Genomic DNA, 17,479 nt, shown 5'->3' with positions numbered 1-17,479 from the left:
TCCCAGCGGCCGGACCTCTGCGACCACTGATCCTCTAGGTCTTGTTGCAGAGGACGCATGTGCAGACGTGCGTTGGGCACGATGTAGATGCACGAGGCCATGGATCCCAGGAGAGATGACACTTGTCTGGCTGTGGGATATTCCGTGCTGAGAAGCGTGCGGCTTTTTTGCAGCATGGAGGATAACCTCTCCTCCGAAGGACACACGCTTGCGCTTGAGGAGTCTAGAGAGGCGCCCAGGTAGTGGATCCGCTGAGTTGGATTGAGGATCGACTTCCTGTAGTTGACCTGAAGGCCCAACGAGTGTAGAAGGTTTAGGCAGAACGAGAGATGACTCTGGAGTCGAGCCGGAGTGGAACTTTTTAAGAGCCAGTCGTCTAGATAGGGGTAGACGAATATCTTCAGTTTGCGGAGAAATGCAGCCACCACCGCCATGCACTTTGAGAACGTTCGTGGCGCGGACTGGAGGCCGAATGGCAGGACCTTGTATTGATAATGTTGGCGAAAGATGTGAAATCTGAGAAACTTCCGATGTTTCGCTGAGACAGGAATGTGGAAGTATGCATCCTGTAAGTCGATGGCACACATCCAGTCCCCCTGGTGTAGATGTGGGAAGATCTGGTGCAGTGCTAGCATCCTGAATTTTTCTCTTCTGAGAAATCTGTTGAGTAGGCTGAGATCGAGGATGGGTCTGTAGTCTCCGATCGCTCCTCTTTTCTGAACAAGAAAGTACCGGGAATACACTCCCTGATTTCTCTGCCTGTTTGGAACTTCCTCTATGGCGTTTTTGGAGAGGAGAGTGGCAACTTCGTCCTTTAAAAGCTTGTTTTGGCTGGGAGGGAGTGGCTGTTTCCGTGGGGGTACCTGCGGAGGGGGAGATTTGAACCTCAGCAAGTAGCCACGCTCTACAATACTCAGCACCCATTTGTCGTTTGTAATTGCATTTCACTCTGCCAGGTGAACGGTGATACTTCCTCCTACCGGAGTGGCGAACGAGCGCGGAGGAAGTAAGTTTTCACTGTTTGGGAGGTTGCTTGTTAGAGGACTGCTGCTGTTTAGCATTTCCTCTTCCTCTGCCCCGGCCCCTTTGCTGAAACTGGGACCTCTGTTGGTTTTGAGAGGACCATTGGGGCGTTAGAACGCGCTGGTGAAAGGCACGTTTGTCGCCCTGGCGAAAGCGCTTGCGGAACTCTTTGCGCTTTTCCAGTCCCACAGCCTTTACGGTGTCCAATTCCGTTTTCATCTTGCTCATTTGGTCGTCCGCATGAGCTCCAAATAGCGATGATCCATTAAACGGCAGATTAAGAATTCTTTTCTGTGCATCTGGTTTGAGGCCTGTTAATCTGAGCCAGGCCGAACGGCGGGAGCAGATGCCATGGGAGTAGCCATGCGCGGCTAGGTCTGATGCATCCGCCGCTGCGCTTATTACTTGGTTGGCCACCAGTCCGCCTTCTTGGAGGATCTCCGTGAAGTCCTGCCTGTCCTCCCTAGGCAATTTCTCCACGAATCTGGCCAGGGATTCCCATAGGGAGCGATCATACCTCCCCAGCAGGGCTGAAGCGCTAGCGACCTTCATGTGCGAGGCAGAGGTGTTGCACATTCTCCTGCCGTAGGAGTCCATCAGCTTGCTGTCCTTCTCAGGGGGGACAGAAGCAGATACTGAGGCTGAGGGAGACTTCATGGCCGCCGCCACGATCACTGAATCCGCTGGCGTGTCCGCCCTCAAGAATAAAGGGTCCTCGGTCGGAGCCTTGTACTTCTTTGCTATTCTCGAGGGAACCGAGCCCGCTGTAGCCGGTGTAAGGAACGTGGCCATCGCTGGTTCTAACAATCCTGGCACCAACGGGAGCAGAGGTCTGGGAGCTGACCGATGGTGTAAAGTGTCAAAGGTCACAGAAGTGGGTGCCTGAGGGACGTGCAGTGCGATGTTCAACTTCTGCGCCCCTCTACCCAGGACGTCCGAGAAAGTTACAATGTCATCCACCGGGGACACTCGCGATGGAGGCGTGGATGAAAAAGTAGGAGAGTAGTCCCGGACTGAGGATCTTGTGGATGAAGTCCCAGTGGACGACCTGGTGCGTCGCCTCTTGTGGGAGCGTTCGCTATGGTGAGCCCTTGATCCTGATCTGCGCTTGGACGGAGATCTTGGACGTTTTGGCGCGGTGCGACGGTCCCTGGAACGAGACCGGCGTGGTGAAATTGGCCTTGGATCCCTCGGAGGCGACTTACTCCTGCGCGGTGGGGAATACGTGCGGGAGTAGTCCGATCCCGGACTCCGACATGCGCCAGCGCCCACATCTCGTAACCAGCGCGGTGACAGTCCGAACCGCTCTGGAGCCTCGGGTGATCCTTCCGGAGATATTTGCACGATGTGCAGTCCCGGAGATGATGACCTCTCCGCGGGCGCTCCAGTTTTCGCCCTCGACGTCGAATCCCTTGACGTCGACGACGTCTGCGTCACCATCGGCAAGTGTGAGGTATGCCGTTCTGGTCTCGACGGCGGTCTCGACGCCGATCGCGGAGACCTCGACGTCGATCTCCTCTTCTCTGGCACCTGACGTCGGCTAGATGATCTCGACGTTGGCCGTGTCTTCGACGTCGACCTCTCTCGACGTCGACTGGGCGACTTTGACGTCGACCTCTCCTGCCGTCGACCGAGCGACTTAGACGTCGACCTCTCTCGACGTCGACTGGGCGACTTCGACCTCTCTCGACGTCGACTGGGTGACTTCACCGTCGACCTCTCTCGACGTCGGCTGGGCGACTTCGACGTTGACCTCTCTCGACGTCGACGTGGTGATCTTGACGTCTATCTTCCTCTCGACGTCGACCTTCTATGTCGCCGAGTGGGGGTAACCACCGACGGCGACCGGCCCACTCGCGGCGGAATGTACGTCGCCGCATCTCTCGACGTCGACCCCCTCGAGGGTGGCGGAGAGTGTCTCGACGTCGACGGAAGCCTCGACGGAGACAGTCCAGATGTCACCGGACTAGCAGCCTTCGAGCCCGAAGGGCCGCCTCTCGACGCCGACTTACTTTTGCGCGGCGGAGACTCTTGATGGTGGGATGAATCCCTCGACGCCGAAGTTCTCTGCCTTTTCGCCGGCATCCTCGACGTCGACGGCGAACCTCTTGGACTCCTGGTCTTTTTGGAGCCCGGGGAGCTGGTATGTCGCCGTTTCTGTACTTGCGTAGCTGAAGAAGGTGGTCTTGATGAGGAATGCTCGCCTTCACGACGGCTTCGTTCCTTCTCCAGTCTTGCATGCAGTTTAATGCGCTCTCTGTCCCTCAGAGTACGCTTTGAGAACTTCTGGCAGTGGGGACACTGGTCAGGATCGTGTTTTGATGGTAAACACACAATACACACCGAGTGTGGATCCGCCAGTGCCATTTTATTGCCACAAGAAGGGCATTTCCTAAATAAAGGAGACATTCTGACTGGAAAAAATTGGAAAATTCACTGGAAACCAGCAGAATTAGCCCTTAAAGGCCAGAAAACGTCGAAAAAAGCTTGAAAAAGATGTAATTCAAAATTTCAGTCAAAAAACTGAAGAGCTCAAGCTCCAGGATCCTCACAGAAGGAGCCGGAAAAAAGAACTGGCCCAACTGCCACCTGTAGTGCATCATGGGAGCAGGGGGTCACAGGCAGGCCTTAAAGGCACGGTCCCCCTACTCTAATGCCTTAAAGGCAGGGTGTCAGTTTTCTTGGTTTCTTGATACTCTGCTGCAGCCTACTGGCGAATGCCTACAATTACATGTTGCTTTATGGCAATAAAGCAGTGCTGTGTTATAATTTGCCTGATGCTTCCTTTTTTCCTTACGGGTTACGGGGGCACTACTATGCAAAAATATGTAATTTACAGCATTGCCATGTTTTGAACATTATTAGGCTGCATTTATATGTTTTCACATATGTATATATATATGTATTTTCTATATGCTCCGGGATCCCGCACATGGGCGGGGATTATTCATAGATTATGACTATTGATGAGTATCCCCTGGATGAGAATGTCCCTGACCCACCTGTCTGTGGTGATGGTTTTCCAGACTGACAGGAACTGCTGGAGTCTCCCCCCGACAGGTGTTATGTGGTCGGGGGGCAGGGCGAAGTCGTCACTGTTTGTTTTTGGGGGAGGATCTGGTGTTGCCGTACCCACGTCCTCTGCCTTTGGTGCTGGATCCACGATATCCACCTCTAGTGGTTTTATCATAGTTACTTTGCGTGCCCCCTTTATTGTACTGCTGCTGGGACCCCTGACCTTTAGCTGCTCCTCTATTCCCGGGGCGACGAAAGGAGCCACTACGAAACTGCTGCGACTGCAGAGCCCCCATTGATTTTGCAGTTTCAGTGTCTTTCTTAATTTTTTCGAGGGTAGTGTCAACCTCAGGGCCAAATAAATAGTCTGGGTTGACCGGTTGATTTAAGATATTGTTCTGAATCTCAGGCTTGAAGCCTGAGATTCTCAACCATGCGTGCCTCCTCAACATGACGCTTGTGTTGATCGCCCTTGCTGCAGTGTCTGCTGCATCCAGTGCGCATTTGATGGACGCATTGGTAAGGAGTTGTCCCTCTCTGATAAGGAGCTCCGCTGCCTCTTTGTATTCATCTGGCAGATGTTGTAGCAGTGATTCTAGTGTGTCGTAGTGGGACCTATCATAACGGGCCAGGAGTGCCTGTGTGTTGGCAATGCGCCAGATGTTTGCCGCTTGCGCTGCTATCCTTTTGCCTGATGTCTCCAGCACTTTGGACTCCTTGTCGGGTGGAGGAGCATCACCCGTTGTTTGTGAATGGGCTCGTTTGCGAGCATTAGCAACAACCATGGAGTCTAAAGGTAACTGACCCCTAATGTACATAGGGTCTCCGGGTGCAGGCTTGTATTTCTTTTCGATTCTGGGGCTCAACACCCGTGCCCTGGTTGTTTCTTTAAAAATGTCTTTTGCAGGTTTTAGAACTCCCTTCAATATTGGCAGAGTTTTGACGGTTTTCTCAGAGGAGGCGAAAGTGTCCACTAAGAAATCTTCTTCTACAGTGTCAGAATGGAGTTCCACTCCATGATTGGCAGCAGCCCGTTCTATGAGGGCATTAAAGGCAGCAGTGTCCTCTGTGGGAGATGTCTTTATATTGTAAAGCTGCGTGTCAGGAGTATCTGGTGCGTTAAGCTGGTCGGTGGGGTCATCCCATGCCTGATCTGGGTCTTGCAAGTGATCATCAGGATCGATATCCCCAGGGTAGGTGGTATCATCCCCTATATAGTCCTCTCCTGCGTCTGCCTCTGAATGCGTAGGAGAAAAGGACGGCGGATCCTGAAGGAAGGGTTGAAAGTGTTCATGAAGCACTGGTGCGGAACCTGCCGGCAATTTGTGTTTTAGAGGAATTTTGTATGAGTCCAAGCCCTTCTCTGGTGTGATTTTCCGCTTGCGGAGCATCAACCTACCAGTGTCGGCGTTGATAAAGTGTGCCTGTGAAGGCTCGATATCGATGTGTCCAGTGGATAGTGACTGTTTGGCGGACACGTGTCCGAATTTCGAACATTTTCTGTGCCTTGGGCGGCGGCAATCCAAATGTGATGTGCGCCGGTGCCGAGTGTGATTTTGCGGCCTTGTGCGTTTCGGGACCCGACGGAAGTTGGCGGGTTGCCCGGTCTCTGATGCGTTGCAACGATGCTGAGACCTGTTGCAAGGTGAACGCAGATGGCGCTTTGGAACCGATAGGCACCTTGGAAGCAGGCGTCGAAGCGGCATCCGACTTATTTCCAGTGTCTGGGTCGTCGATCCGAAGGGAGGTATCGACGCTCGTCGGAGTCGATGATTTGGCAGGCGCCACAGTCTTCGACGCAGACGGGTCGACCACCTTGACCTTGGTGGGTTGGGTCGTAATCTTCGGTGCCATAGGCCGAGGCGCCTTGTGGGGACCGAGAGCCTTCTTCTTTGGCTCGGCGCCGGGACCCGTCATGGTGAGCTCGGCACCGAAATCTCGTTTGGTGCGTTCGGTGCCGATGACCTGTGCCGGCGTCGAAGGAGTGGAGGGCTTCGAGGCCTTCGATCCGATCGCAACCTGTTTCACTTTCGGTTTCGATGTAACCGGTGCGAGGGACGGTTTCGGTTTCACTGAAGGAAATCCAGTCGTCTTCGATATTAATGGCTCCTGTGAAATGTTCGAGGCCGGGCCTTGAGGCGGGGCCGAAGAACCGTGTGACTGATCTTGGGTAAGGCCCGCAGGCGATCTCTCGACCTGAGCCTTATGACGACTTTGTCTCTCGGCCTCCGTATCGACGGGTTGGCCTAGCTCTTCGCTGGAGCTATCTTCCTCAGCCCCAAGGGGCTCATTGTAGTCTCCTACCTCTTCGACGACGTCTTCGCCCTCAAAGATTACCTCATCGTCGTCTTCCGATCGGGAGTCATGTTCGGAAGCGTGGCTGGAGTCTATATCTTCTACGCTCTCGGCGTCTTCGTCCTCGGTGCTAAAGATGTTGGCCGGGGCAGGCGCCGATTGCTGTGCCTCCAATCTCGCTGCCCGTCGATTCCGGAGAGTCTTCTTCGAGCGGAACCGGGCGCAGGCCATACATTTCGACTCATCGTGATCCGGTGAGAGACATTTGTTGCACACCGGATGGACGTCGATGTGTGGGTATTTCGCGTGGCATAAAGGCATCTCTTGAAGGGAGTCCTCGATTCCATCGTCGATCGAAGTTCGATGTTCGGACCAAAGCGGATCCGAAAAGCGTGAAGAAGGTGCTAAAACACAAAATAAACTGGTCGATACCGAACGGGAACAATACCGACGAGATCTAAGGGCCTTTTGGCCTTAAACTAAAGTTTCCGAACTTGAGCTAAGATAAGCACATCCGAACCCAATGGCGGAAAAAAACAATCTAAGGATGGAGAGGATGCCCATGCGCACTGTAGTCCAGGGGAGGAGCCACCTATCTCGTGATACTTCGAAGACTCTTCCAGGACAACAATGTGCAATCATCCGGACCCAACACTAGGCGGCGATCTATGCACAGATATGAATTCAGCAGCCCACATGCCTCGAACTTTACTGATATCCAAACAGGGGTGGGGGCCTCACTATGGCACAGAAGGTCGTGTGTGGCATCCTGCAATGGCTACTCTTCTTCCTCGGTCTAGGCCGGCATGGGCAGTTGTGCTTGTGAACTGGGTGCAGAGGAAGCCGGCCTGAGCATCATGGCATGAGAGCAGTTTCTAAGATGACTAAACTGCACTGAAGCTGGGTGCAACGGAGGGCAGTAAGGCGATGGCATTAATACTATGCTAGTGACTGAAAAGAAATCCTACTTTTTTCGTTTTTAGAAATGATGAAGCCCTGGAGATGTTTGAATGGAAGAAAGCTTTGGTATGATGCACAGGGGAACCATGTGTGCACTTCACTTGTGAACAGCAAACCCAGCAGATGGGTAGAAGCCGCAAGAGAGTTTGAGAAGTGCATGCTTGGAGGAAGCTGAACAAAGGATGAAAGAATAGAGCATTTTCAGATCTCATCAGGGGAGAACTTGCATTAGTAACAGAATGACGAAGCACCCATAGCTGCAGCAGCCAACCACCCACAAAGGAAATGGAGTTGCTGGTGCCCTCTAGTTGGCGGGGAGTTTTTGTGGCAATGTGTACTACTAAACCCAGGGTATGCAGGTCATGCGCTTTGCCTCCTAGGAGTCTTCCTATCTCGAAAGAACGCCCGCTCTACCCCTCAAGGTCACTCGTCACAAACAAGGCAGTGAGATATTTGCTGGTAAGTGTACCAAGGGAGTGATGGTGGCTTGAATGCAGGAGAAATCCAGGTAAAAAGGCATTAAATGATCAACACAAGCATCTGTTCTTCCAGCAGAGCTTTTTTTTGCTAGATGTGAAATGTTTGTGTCAGCAAGACATTTTCCTCAACGCTGTAGTGTTTTGGGGGCAAGGCAAGCTGAATGGCAAGGAGTAAATGTATTTTTTAAGAACAGACAGCGGCCTCAATACAGCTGCCAGGAACACATTTCCGTTCTCCACTGGAAGCCAGTGTCTTGCTTGTAAGGCTGGGAGAAACAGTCACATTAATGGAGTCTCAGCAGCACCTGAGCCTCTGCATTTTGCAGTTTTTGCACTGTTGCCTAAGCCACAAAATGCGCTCAACACTGACATTTGATGTGGGAATGCCATGTAGGAAGTCAGTATAGCAATGCCATTTGTAAAGAACAGCTCCTGGTGACCGCTGCTACCGGAGGAAGCCATACCGCAACCTCCACTTGCTCCCAAACTATGCATCTGTGAGGCAAGACTTCTCAATCCAGAGCACTATTCTACGTTCGACGAGCACCTATAGTTTTTAGAAAGGCTTTAAAAGAGGATTTTATTCATCCCAGAGGCAATAACAGTCATACACTATTTGAAGTTCATTTTACAGCTCTTCCTCAAAATGGAGAAGATAAGGATATTTGTAATCCCAGGCCTCCATCCTAGCACAATACAGGAAAACATATACAAGACAGCTAGCTTTCTCCATTTGCATTATGCCTCTCTGAACTAAGGCACATTTCTTTTCAATCTCTCAAAATAAAAAGGAGCTATAGTAGGAGGTATGGAAAATAAAACAAATAAAAAATATTTATTTTGCGCACAGCATCCTATGAAATCCACTAGGAACCTCGCCTTGAAGTTGAAAAGCAATGGAACAAGCCCTTTTGTATCGCAAATGTGATCTCTACGGAGCTAGATTCAAAAAAGGGGTACAGGAGTAGAGTTTTATCATCTGGGCTTTTCCAGTGAAATATGATCATATATACCTCAAAAGCTACCTGGCGGAACCCTATGTGGTACAACAGGCTAGGCGAGATGGAGTGGTTGACATGATTAAAGGCTACCAACAAGTCTAACACCACCACCCTGAGGTCTACTGTCATCTGCTAGCACGCCAAGGTGCTCCACACCTGGTGTCCGTGACACTTGACCTTGGGAGGCTGTGGCAGACCTCCAGGTGACACCAAAGTTTTCTGTATGCAGGAGGGGATTGAGAGAAGAACACACTGGTGAAACCTGAAAGTTAAAGATCAAATGGCAGAAGGTTAAAGATCAACTACTAGAGGCAAAGAGCAGTTCTCAAAGGATCGCAAGTAGAGGACGTTGAGGAACCCAAGTGAGGTATCACTGTTCAACCTACTAATAGGCATTGTTGGTCGGTATGGGTTACTTGACCTACACCGTGGAGAACTGTGTGCATGGCACCAAACCTGCAAGCATGTTGGAGATGCCACATATAAAACACTCTGGTAAAACTTGTATTGTTACAGTGGCAGCCTCGATGACCGCAGGAGAAGCGAGTATCCCCATGTATTCTCCTTTTTGTCCTCCAATAATAAATGAATAGTTGCTGCCGCTGGTACATTTTGTTCCCCATTACTGTATTTTATTGGCCTTGGATCCTCTTATTACTTCATATTCTTACTTTGTTACTTTTTATTGCTTTGTGTTTCTTCTCGTTTTACAATTTTATGATCTGATCAGACGCATATAAATAACATTCCCCAGATCAACCTTCCTGCGAAAGAAGTGTAAATTTTGAAAGGAGTGGAAAAACACAGAAGAGGAGAGAAGGTTGAATTTGTCATCCTTTGCTACTGCCCATGTCCTTTCTTATCCCTCACATATTTTGTGTTGCCCCAGTCCTTTCCCATAGCCGGACATCAGACAAGATGAGCTGCTGCTTAGGATGTGCGGGTAGTGGCTCAGCAGGAAGTCTCAAGACAACTTGAAGACATCAGGAAAGAGGCCCAAGGTGTGATGGACAAGGTCTAGTATTGAAGACATCAGGAAAGAGGCCCAAGGTGTGATGGACAAGGTCTAGTATTGAAGACATAAGGAAAGAGGCCCAAGGTGTGATGGACAAGGTCTAGTACTGAAGACATCAGGAAAGAGGCCCAAGGTGTGATGGACAAGGTCTAGTACTGAAGACATCAGGAAAGAGGCCCATGGGGTGATGGACAAGGTCTAGTATTGAAGCCATTAGGAAAGAGGCCCAAGGTGTGATGGACAAGGTCTAGTATTGAAGACATCAGGAAAGAGGTCCAAGGTGTGATGGACAAGGTCTAGTACTGAAGACATCAGGAAAGAGGCCCAAGGTGTGATGAACAAGGTCTAGTACTGAAGACATCAGGAAAGAGGCCCAAGGTGTGATGGACAAGGTCTAGTACTGAAGACATCAGGAAAGAGGCCCATGGTGTGATGGTCAAGGTCTAGTACTGAAGACATCAGGAAAGAGGCCCATGGTGTGATGGACAAGGTCTAGTACTGAAGACAGCAGGAAAGAGGCCCAAGGTGTGATGGACAAGGTCTAGTATTGAAGACATCAGGAAAGAGGCCCAAGGTGTGATGTACAAGGTCTAGTACTGAAGACATCAGGAAAGAGGCCCAAGGTGTGATGGACAAGGTCTAGTATTGAAGCCATCAGGAAAGAGGCCCAAGGTGTGATGTACAAGGTCTAGTACTGAAGACATCAGGAAAGAGGCCCAAGGTGTGATGGACAAGGTCTAGTACTGAAGACATCAGGAAAGAGGCCCAAGGTGTGATGGACAAGGTCTAGTATTGAAGCCATCAGGAAAGAGGCCCAAGGTGTGCTGGACAAGGTCTAGTACTGAAGACATCAGGAAAGAGGCCCATGGGTTGATGGACAAGATATAGTACTGAAGACATTAGGAAAGAGGCCCAAGGTGTGATGGACAAGCTCAAGTAGGCCACCATGTGCAGGTACAAGCACGCCCACAAGCAGGAGGAGATGGGGTTACATGAGAGACCAGCTTTGATGACCTACAATTGTAGTTTTTAGCTCCTCATCCCACACAATGCTCACATACTGCCAAGGGTGATCATGCTACAGGTGCTAAGAGCCAGGATTCTATTGGCCTCAAATCAATGTTCCATTTAAGCAGCATGAGACGCCTGTGGCAACAACTCAGTGCAACTGCTCCCTCCATTTTAATTTGTGTTCATATACCTCTATTTTGTAGAAGAGCTCAGCATCCAACAGTGTCAGCTGTTCAGCAACTTCAAGGCTGTGGAAGTCATGTAAAGTGCCCGGTCTGAAAGAGATGGGGAGAAACATCCGTTAAAACAACGTTCCGCCCATCAGAAGACCAACAAAGGACCGTCCAATGTCGAATAGCCCTATGACCAGAAATGAGTGCTATCCATGGGCCGGATGCAGAGAGAGTGGCACAGAGGAAGAATTCTGAGGCTCAGCTAGCCTCAAACAAAAGGAATGCAGTGCTCTTCTGCTCTCAAGCTAAACTAATGCAGTGTTGGCATGAGGCACAGCCCATTCAGTACTGCTCCTAAACCAATAATCCCATGCAGAGCCGTCATAAAGCAAATACCTCATCCAGTGCTGTTTGGAAGCAATACCCCCCTGAAGCGGCGCTATCTTCATGCACAGCGCAAACATTGCAGCCGTTCTGCAAAACTCCTGCAGTGCTCCCCTTCAGCAGCACCTAATGCACAGCTGTTCTCCTGCAAATCCTTCGCGCCGCGCTGCCCTCCTGCAAATCCTTCGCGCAGCGCTGCCCTCCTGCAAATCCTTCGCGCAGCGCTGCCCTCCTGCAAATCCTTCGCGCAGCGCTGCCCTCCTGCAAATCCTTCGCGCAGCGCTGCCCTCCTGCAAATCCTTCGCGCAGCGCTGCCCTCCTGCAAATCCTTCGCGCAGCGCTGCCCTCCTGCAAATCCTTCGCGCAGCGCTGCCCTCCTGCAAATCCTTCGCGCAGCGCTGCCCTCCTGCAAATCCTTTGCGCAGTGCTGCCCTCCTGCAAATCCTTCGCGCAGCGCTGCCCTCCTGCAAATCCTTCGCGCAGCGCTGCCCTCCTGCAAATCCTTCGCGCAGCGCTGCCCTCCTGCAAATCCTTCGCGCAGCGCACCCCTCCAGCAGCACCTAATGCACAGCTGCCCTCCTGCAAATCCTTTGCGCAGCGCTACCCTCCTGCAAATCCTTCGCGCAGCGCTGCCCTCCTGCAAATCCTTTGCGCAGCGCTGCCCTCCTGCAAATCCTTCGCGCAGCGCTGCCCTCCTGCAAATCCTTCGCGCAGCCCTCCTGCAAATCCTTCACGCAGCGCTGCCCTCCTGCAAATCCTTCACGCAGCGCTGCCCTCCTGCAAATCCTTCACGCAGCGCTGCCCTCCTGCAAATCCTTTGCTCAGCGCTGCCCTCCTGCAAATCCTTCGCTCAGCGCTGCCCTCCTGCAAATCCTTCGCTCAGCGCTGCTCTCAAGCAAAGCACATGCAGAACTACTTTCAAGAAAAATTAATGTAGGGTTACTGAAAGAAAAACTATTTGCAATGCAATAGGTCACACATTTAAATGCGAGACCTATGGCATTGGTAAGAAGCACGCCATTGTCCCGGCTGGTTGAAAAGAAAAAGTGTGCGTTGCGCGCCAAATGTACGCAAAGCATGCTGTGCCTGCAGTGAGAGAAACTCAAAGAAAATAGTGCTTACAAGACTAAATAACACGTACCGTGTAACAACCGAAGTAAAAGGGCCAGTCGCCATGGTAGGTTACAAACGAAGATAAGGGAGTACTAAGGAGGGACTAACAAGCCTATTTACGAATCAGAAGCCAGCTTTTACAAAGGACAACGACACAAGCCAATGACAAATATGGGCGGCAGCTTCTTGTCGGTACTCCAGTACAGCAAGTCTTGCAGAGCAGCGCATGTGCGCCGACTCTAGGCTCGACCTAAAACTGCAGGCAGTGCTTTCGGCAAGAAGCATTGTCATGCACTTCTGCCCTTTTAAAAATTATACAAAATGGTCCTCAAAAAAATCCACAATTCTCAGATAACTGTCCTCCTGCAAACTGCATGGAATGTTGATTTCAAATGAAATCCTTACGCGTGGTACACTCAAAAGCCCTAGACTAGGGCCCACAAGCAAAATCCGTATAGTGCTACCCTCAAGGAAGGTTCTGAGAAATTACTGGCCAAAAAGTAAGTCCACGCAGTACTGTTACAGTAAAATCCTCCAACAGTGCTGTCATCAAACAGGCCTCATGCGGTGCTACAATCAAAGAAAAACATCATGCAGTGCTGCCCTCAAGGACAACCTGCATGCAGTGCCGCCCTCAAGGACAACCTGCATGCAGGCGGCAACCTGCATGCAGGCGGCAACCTGCATGCAGAGTTGCCCTCAAAGACAACCTGCATGAGTGCTGCTCACAAGGACAAAATCCATGCAGCCGGCAACCTGCATGCAGTGCTGCCCTCAAGGACAACCTGTATGCAGTGCTACCCTCAAGGACAATCTGCATGCAGGTGGCAACCTGCATGCAGAGTTGCCCTCAAGAACAACCTGCATGCAGTGCTGCCCTCAAGGGCGACCTGCATGCAGTGCTGCCCTCAAGGGCAACCTGCATGCAGTGCTGCCCTCAAGGGCAACCTGCATGCAGTGCTGCCCTCAAGGGCAACCTGCATGCAGTGCTGCCCTCAAGGGCAACCTGCATGCAGTGCTGCCCTCAAGGGCAACCTGCATGCAGTGCTGCCCTCAAGGGCAACCTGCATGCAGTGCTGCCCTCAAGGGCAACCTGCATGCAGTGCTGCCCTCAAGGGCAACCTGCATGCAGTGCTGCCCTCAAGGGCAACCTGCATGCAGTGCTGCCCTCAAGGGCAACCTGCACACAGAGTGCACAACATGTTATTGTCATGCAGTGATACAATCGCCATGAAGTGATACCCTCATACATTACTGTCCTGAAGCAAAATTGTCGCCAGAGCCAACCTCAAGTTACACCATCTTGCAACATTATTCAACAAGGAGACTTGGTACAGTACCGCACTCAAGCTAAAACACCTCACTCAGCCCTGTCCTTCAGCAACATTGAGAAGTCGAACTGCCCAAGAAATGCAGTGCATAGCAACTCTTAAACAAAACTTGTGCAGAGGTGACATTTTGATCCAGTGCAAACCTTAAGCACAACTATCATACAGGGTTGAAAGGAATCAAAATGCACGCAGTGCCGCCGAGAGAGAAACTCAACAGCTTGTCTGCAGCGCAGAACTCGAGTAGGACCACCCTCAGAAAAAGGATCAGTGCAGAGAAACTCCCCTGCAGGAACACCTCAGAAAGAATACCAATGCAGTGACACTGAACTCATTGCAAGACCACCTCAGAAAGAATACCAATGCAGTGACACTCCTCTGTCGGACCACCATAAGAAAGAATACCAATGCACTGAAACTCCACTGTCGGACCACCCTAAGAAACAATACCAATGCAGTGAAACTCCACTGTCGGACCACCCTAAGAAAGAATACCAATGCAGTGACACTGAACTCACTGCAGGACCACCTCAGAAAGAATACCAATGCAGTGACACTGAACTCACTGCAGGACCACCTCAGAAATAATACCAACGCAGAGACACTGAACTCACTGCAGGACCACCTCAAAGGAAACCAATGCAGTGATACTCCTCTGTCAGACCACTCTCAGAAAAAGTATCAGTGCAGTGAAACTCCACTGCAGGACCACCTCAGAAAGAATACCAATGCATATACTGCACTCACTATAGGACCACCCTCAGAAAGACAATCAATGCAGTGAAACGCCAATGTAGGACTACCCTCCAAGAAATTCAATGCAGTGACACTGCACTCACTATAGGACCACCCTCAGGAAGCATACCAATGCAGTTAAATCCACTGTCAGACCACCCTCAGAAAGAGTATAGATGCAGTGACACTCCACTGTGGGACCATCCTCAGAAAGAGTATAGATGCAGTGACACTGAACTCAATGCAGAACCACCTCAGAAAGATTACCAATGCAGTGACACTGAACTCACTGCAGGACCACCTCAGAAAGAATACCAATGCAGTGACACTGAACTCACTGCAGGACCACCTCAGAAAGAATGCCAATGCAGAGACACTGAACTCACTGCAGGACCACCTCAAAGAATACCAATGCAGAGACACTGAACTCACTGCAGGATCACCTCAGAAAGATTACCAATGCAGTGACACTGAGCTCACTGCAGGACCACCTCAAAGAATACCAATACAGAGACACTGACCTCACTGCAGGACCACCTCAAAGAATACCAATGCAGTGACACTGAACTCACTGCAGGACCACCTCAAAGAATACCAATGCAGTGACACTGAACTCACTGCAGGACCACCTCAGAAGGATAACCAATGCAGTGACACTGAACTCACTGCCGGACCACCTCAAAGAATACCAATGCAGTGACACTGAACTCACTGCAACACCACCTCAAAGAATACCAATGCAGTGACACTGAACTCACTGCAGGACCACCTCAGAAAGAATACAAATGCAGTGACACTGAACTCACTGCAGGACCACCTCAAAGAATACCAATGCAGTGACACTGAACTCACTGCAGGACCACCTCAAAGAATACCAATGCAGAGACACTGAACTCACTGCAGGACCACCTCAAAGAATACCAATGCAGTGACACTGAACTCACTGCAGGACCACCTCAGAAAGAATACCAATGCAGAGACACTGAACTCACTGCAGGACCACCTCAAAGAATACCAATGCAGAGACACTGAACTCACTGCAGGACCACCTCAAAGAATACCAATGCAGAGACACTGAACTCACTACAGGACCACCTCAATGAATACCAACGCAGAGACACTGAACTCACTGCTGGACCACCTCAAAGAATACCAATGCAGAGACACTGAACTCACTGCAGGACCACCTCAAAAATACCAATGCAGAGACACTGAACTCACTGCAGGAACACCTCAAAGAATACCAATGCAGTGACACTGAACTCACTGCAGGACCACCTCAAAAATACGAATGCAGAGACACTGAACTCACTGCAGGAACACCTCAAAGAATACCAATGCAGTGACACTGAACTCACTGCAGGACCACCTCAAAGAATACCAATGCAGTGACACTGAATTCACTGCAGGACCACCTCAAAGAATACCAATGCAGAGACACTGAACTCACTGCAGGACCACCTCAAAGAATACCAATGCAGTGACACTGAACTCACTGCAGGACCACCTCAAAGAATACCAATGCAGAGTCACTGAACTCACTGCAGGACCACCTCAAAGAATACCAATGCAGTAACACTGAACTCATTGCAGGACCACCTTAAAGAATACCAATGCAGTGACACTGAACTCACTGCAGGACCACCTCAAAGAATACCAATGCAGAGACACTGAACTCACTGCAGGACCACCTCAAAGAATACCAATGCAGTGACACTGAACTCACTGCAGGACCACCTCAGAAAGAATACCAATGCAGTGACACTGAAATCACTGCAGGACCACCTCAAAGAATACCAATGCAGTGACACTGAACTCACTGCAGGACCACCTCAAAGAATACCAATGCAGAGACACTGAACTCACTGCAGGACCACCTCAAAGAATACCAATGCAGAGACACTGAACTCACTACAGGACCACCTCAAAGAATACCAATGCAGAGACACTGAACTCACTGCAGGACCACCTCAGAAAGAATACCAATGCAGTGACACTGAACTCACTGCAGGACCACCTCAAAGAATACCAATGCAGTGACACTGAACTCACTGCAGGACCACCTCAAAGAATACCAATGCAGAGACACTGAATTCACTGCAGGACCACCTCAAAGAATACCAATGCAGTGACACTGAACTCACTGCAGGACCACCTCAGAAAGAATACTAATGCAGTGACACTGAACTCACTGCAGGACCACCTCAAAGAATACCAATGCAGTGACACTGAACTCACTGCAGGACCACCTCAAAGAATACCAATACAGAGACACTGAACTCACTGCAGGACCACCTCAGAAAGAATACCAATGCAGTGACACTGAACTCACTGCAGGACCACCTCAAAGAATACCAATGCAGTGACACTGAACTCACTGCAGGACCACCTCAAGGAAAACCAATACAGAGACACTGAACTCACTGCAGGACCACCTCAAAGAATACCAATGCAGTGACACTGAACTCACTGCAGGACCACCTCAAAGAATACCAATGCAGTGACACTGAATTCACTGCAGGACCACCTCAAAGAATACCAATGCAGAGACACTGAACTCACTGCAGGACCACCTCAAAGAATACCAATGCAGAGACACTGAACTCACTGCAGGACTACCTCAAAGAATACCAATGCAGAGACACTGAACTCACTGCAGGACCACCTCAAAGAATACCAATGCAGAGACACTGAACTCACTGCAGGACCACCTCAAAGAATACCAATGCAGAGACACTGAACTCACTGCAGGACCAGCTCAAAGAATACCAATGCAGTGACACTGAACTCACTGCAGGACCACCTCAAAGAATACCAATGCAGAGACACTGAACTCACTGCAGGACCACCTCAAAGAAAACCAATGCAGAGACACTGAACTCACTGCAGGACCACCTCAGAAAGAATACCAATGCAGTGACACTGAACTCACTGCAGGACCACCTCA

The 17,479-nt window shown here is 50.5% G+C and overlaps 1 protein-coding gene across 3 annotated transcripts in view; it reads right to left on the bottom strand.

Moving 5' to 3' along the window:
- Window positions 1–17,479, bottom strand: part of RAPGEF1 (Rap guanine nucleotide exchange factor 1) — a 703,893-nt gene that overhangs the window by 123,928 nt on the left and 562,486 nt on the right. For all 3 annotated transcript variants that reach the window (XM_085613927.1, XM_085613929.1, XM_085613930.1), the window contains one exon: window positions 10,990–11,074. In XM_085613927.1, the coding sequence (XP_085470053.1) occupies window positions 10,990–11,074 (85 nt within the window). The remainder of the gene's footprint in view (window positions 1–10,989; window positions 11,075–17,479) is intronic.

This window comes from Triturus cristatus, chromosome 1_2 (genome assembly GCF_964204655.1).
Source record: "Triturus cristatus chromosome 1_2, aTriCri1.1, whole genome shotgun sequence".
NCBI lineage: Eukaryota > Metazoa > Chordata > Amphibia > Caudata > Salamandridae > Triturus > Triturus cristatus.
This window is presented reverse-complemented; position numbering and strand designations above follow the sequence as displayed.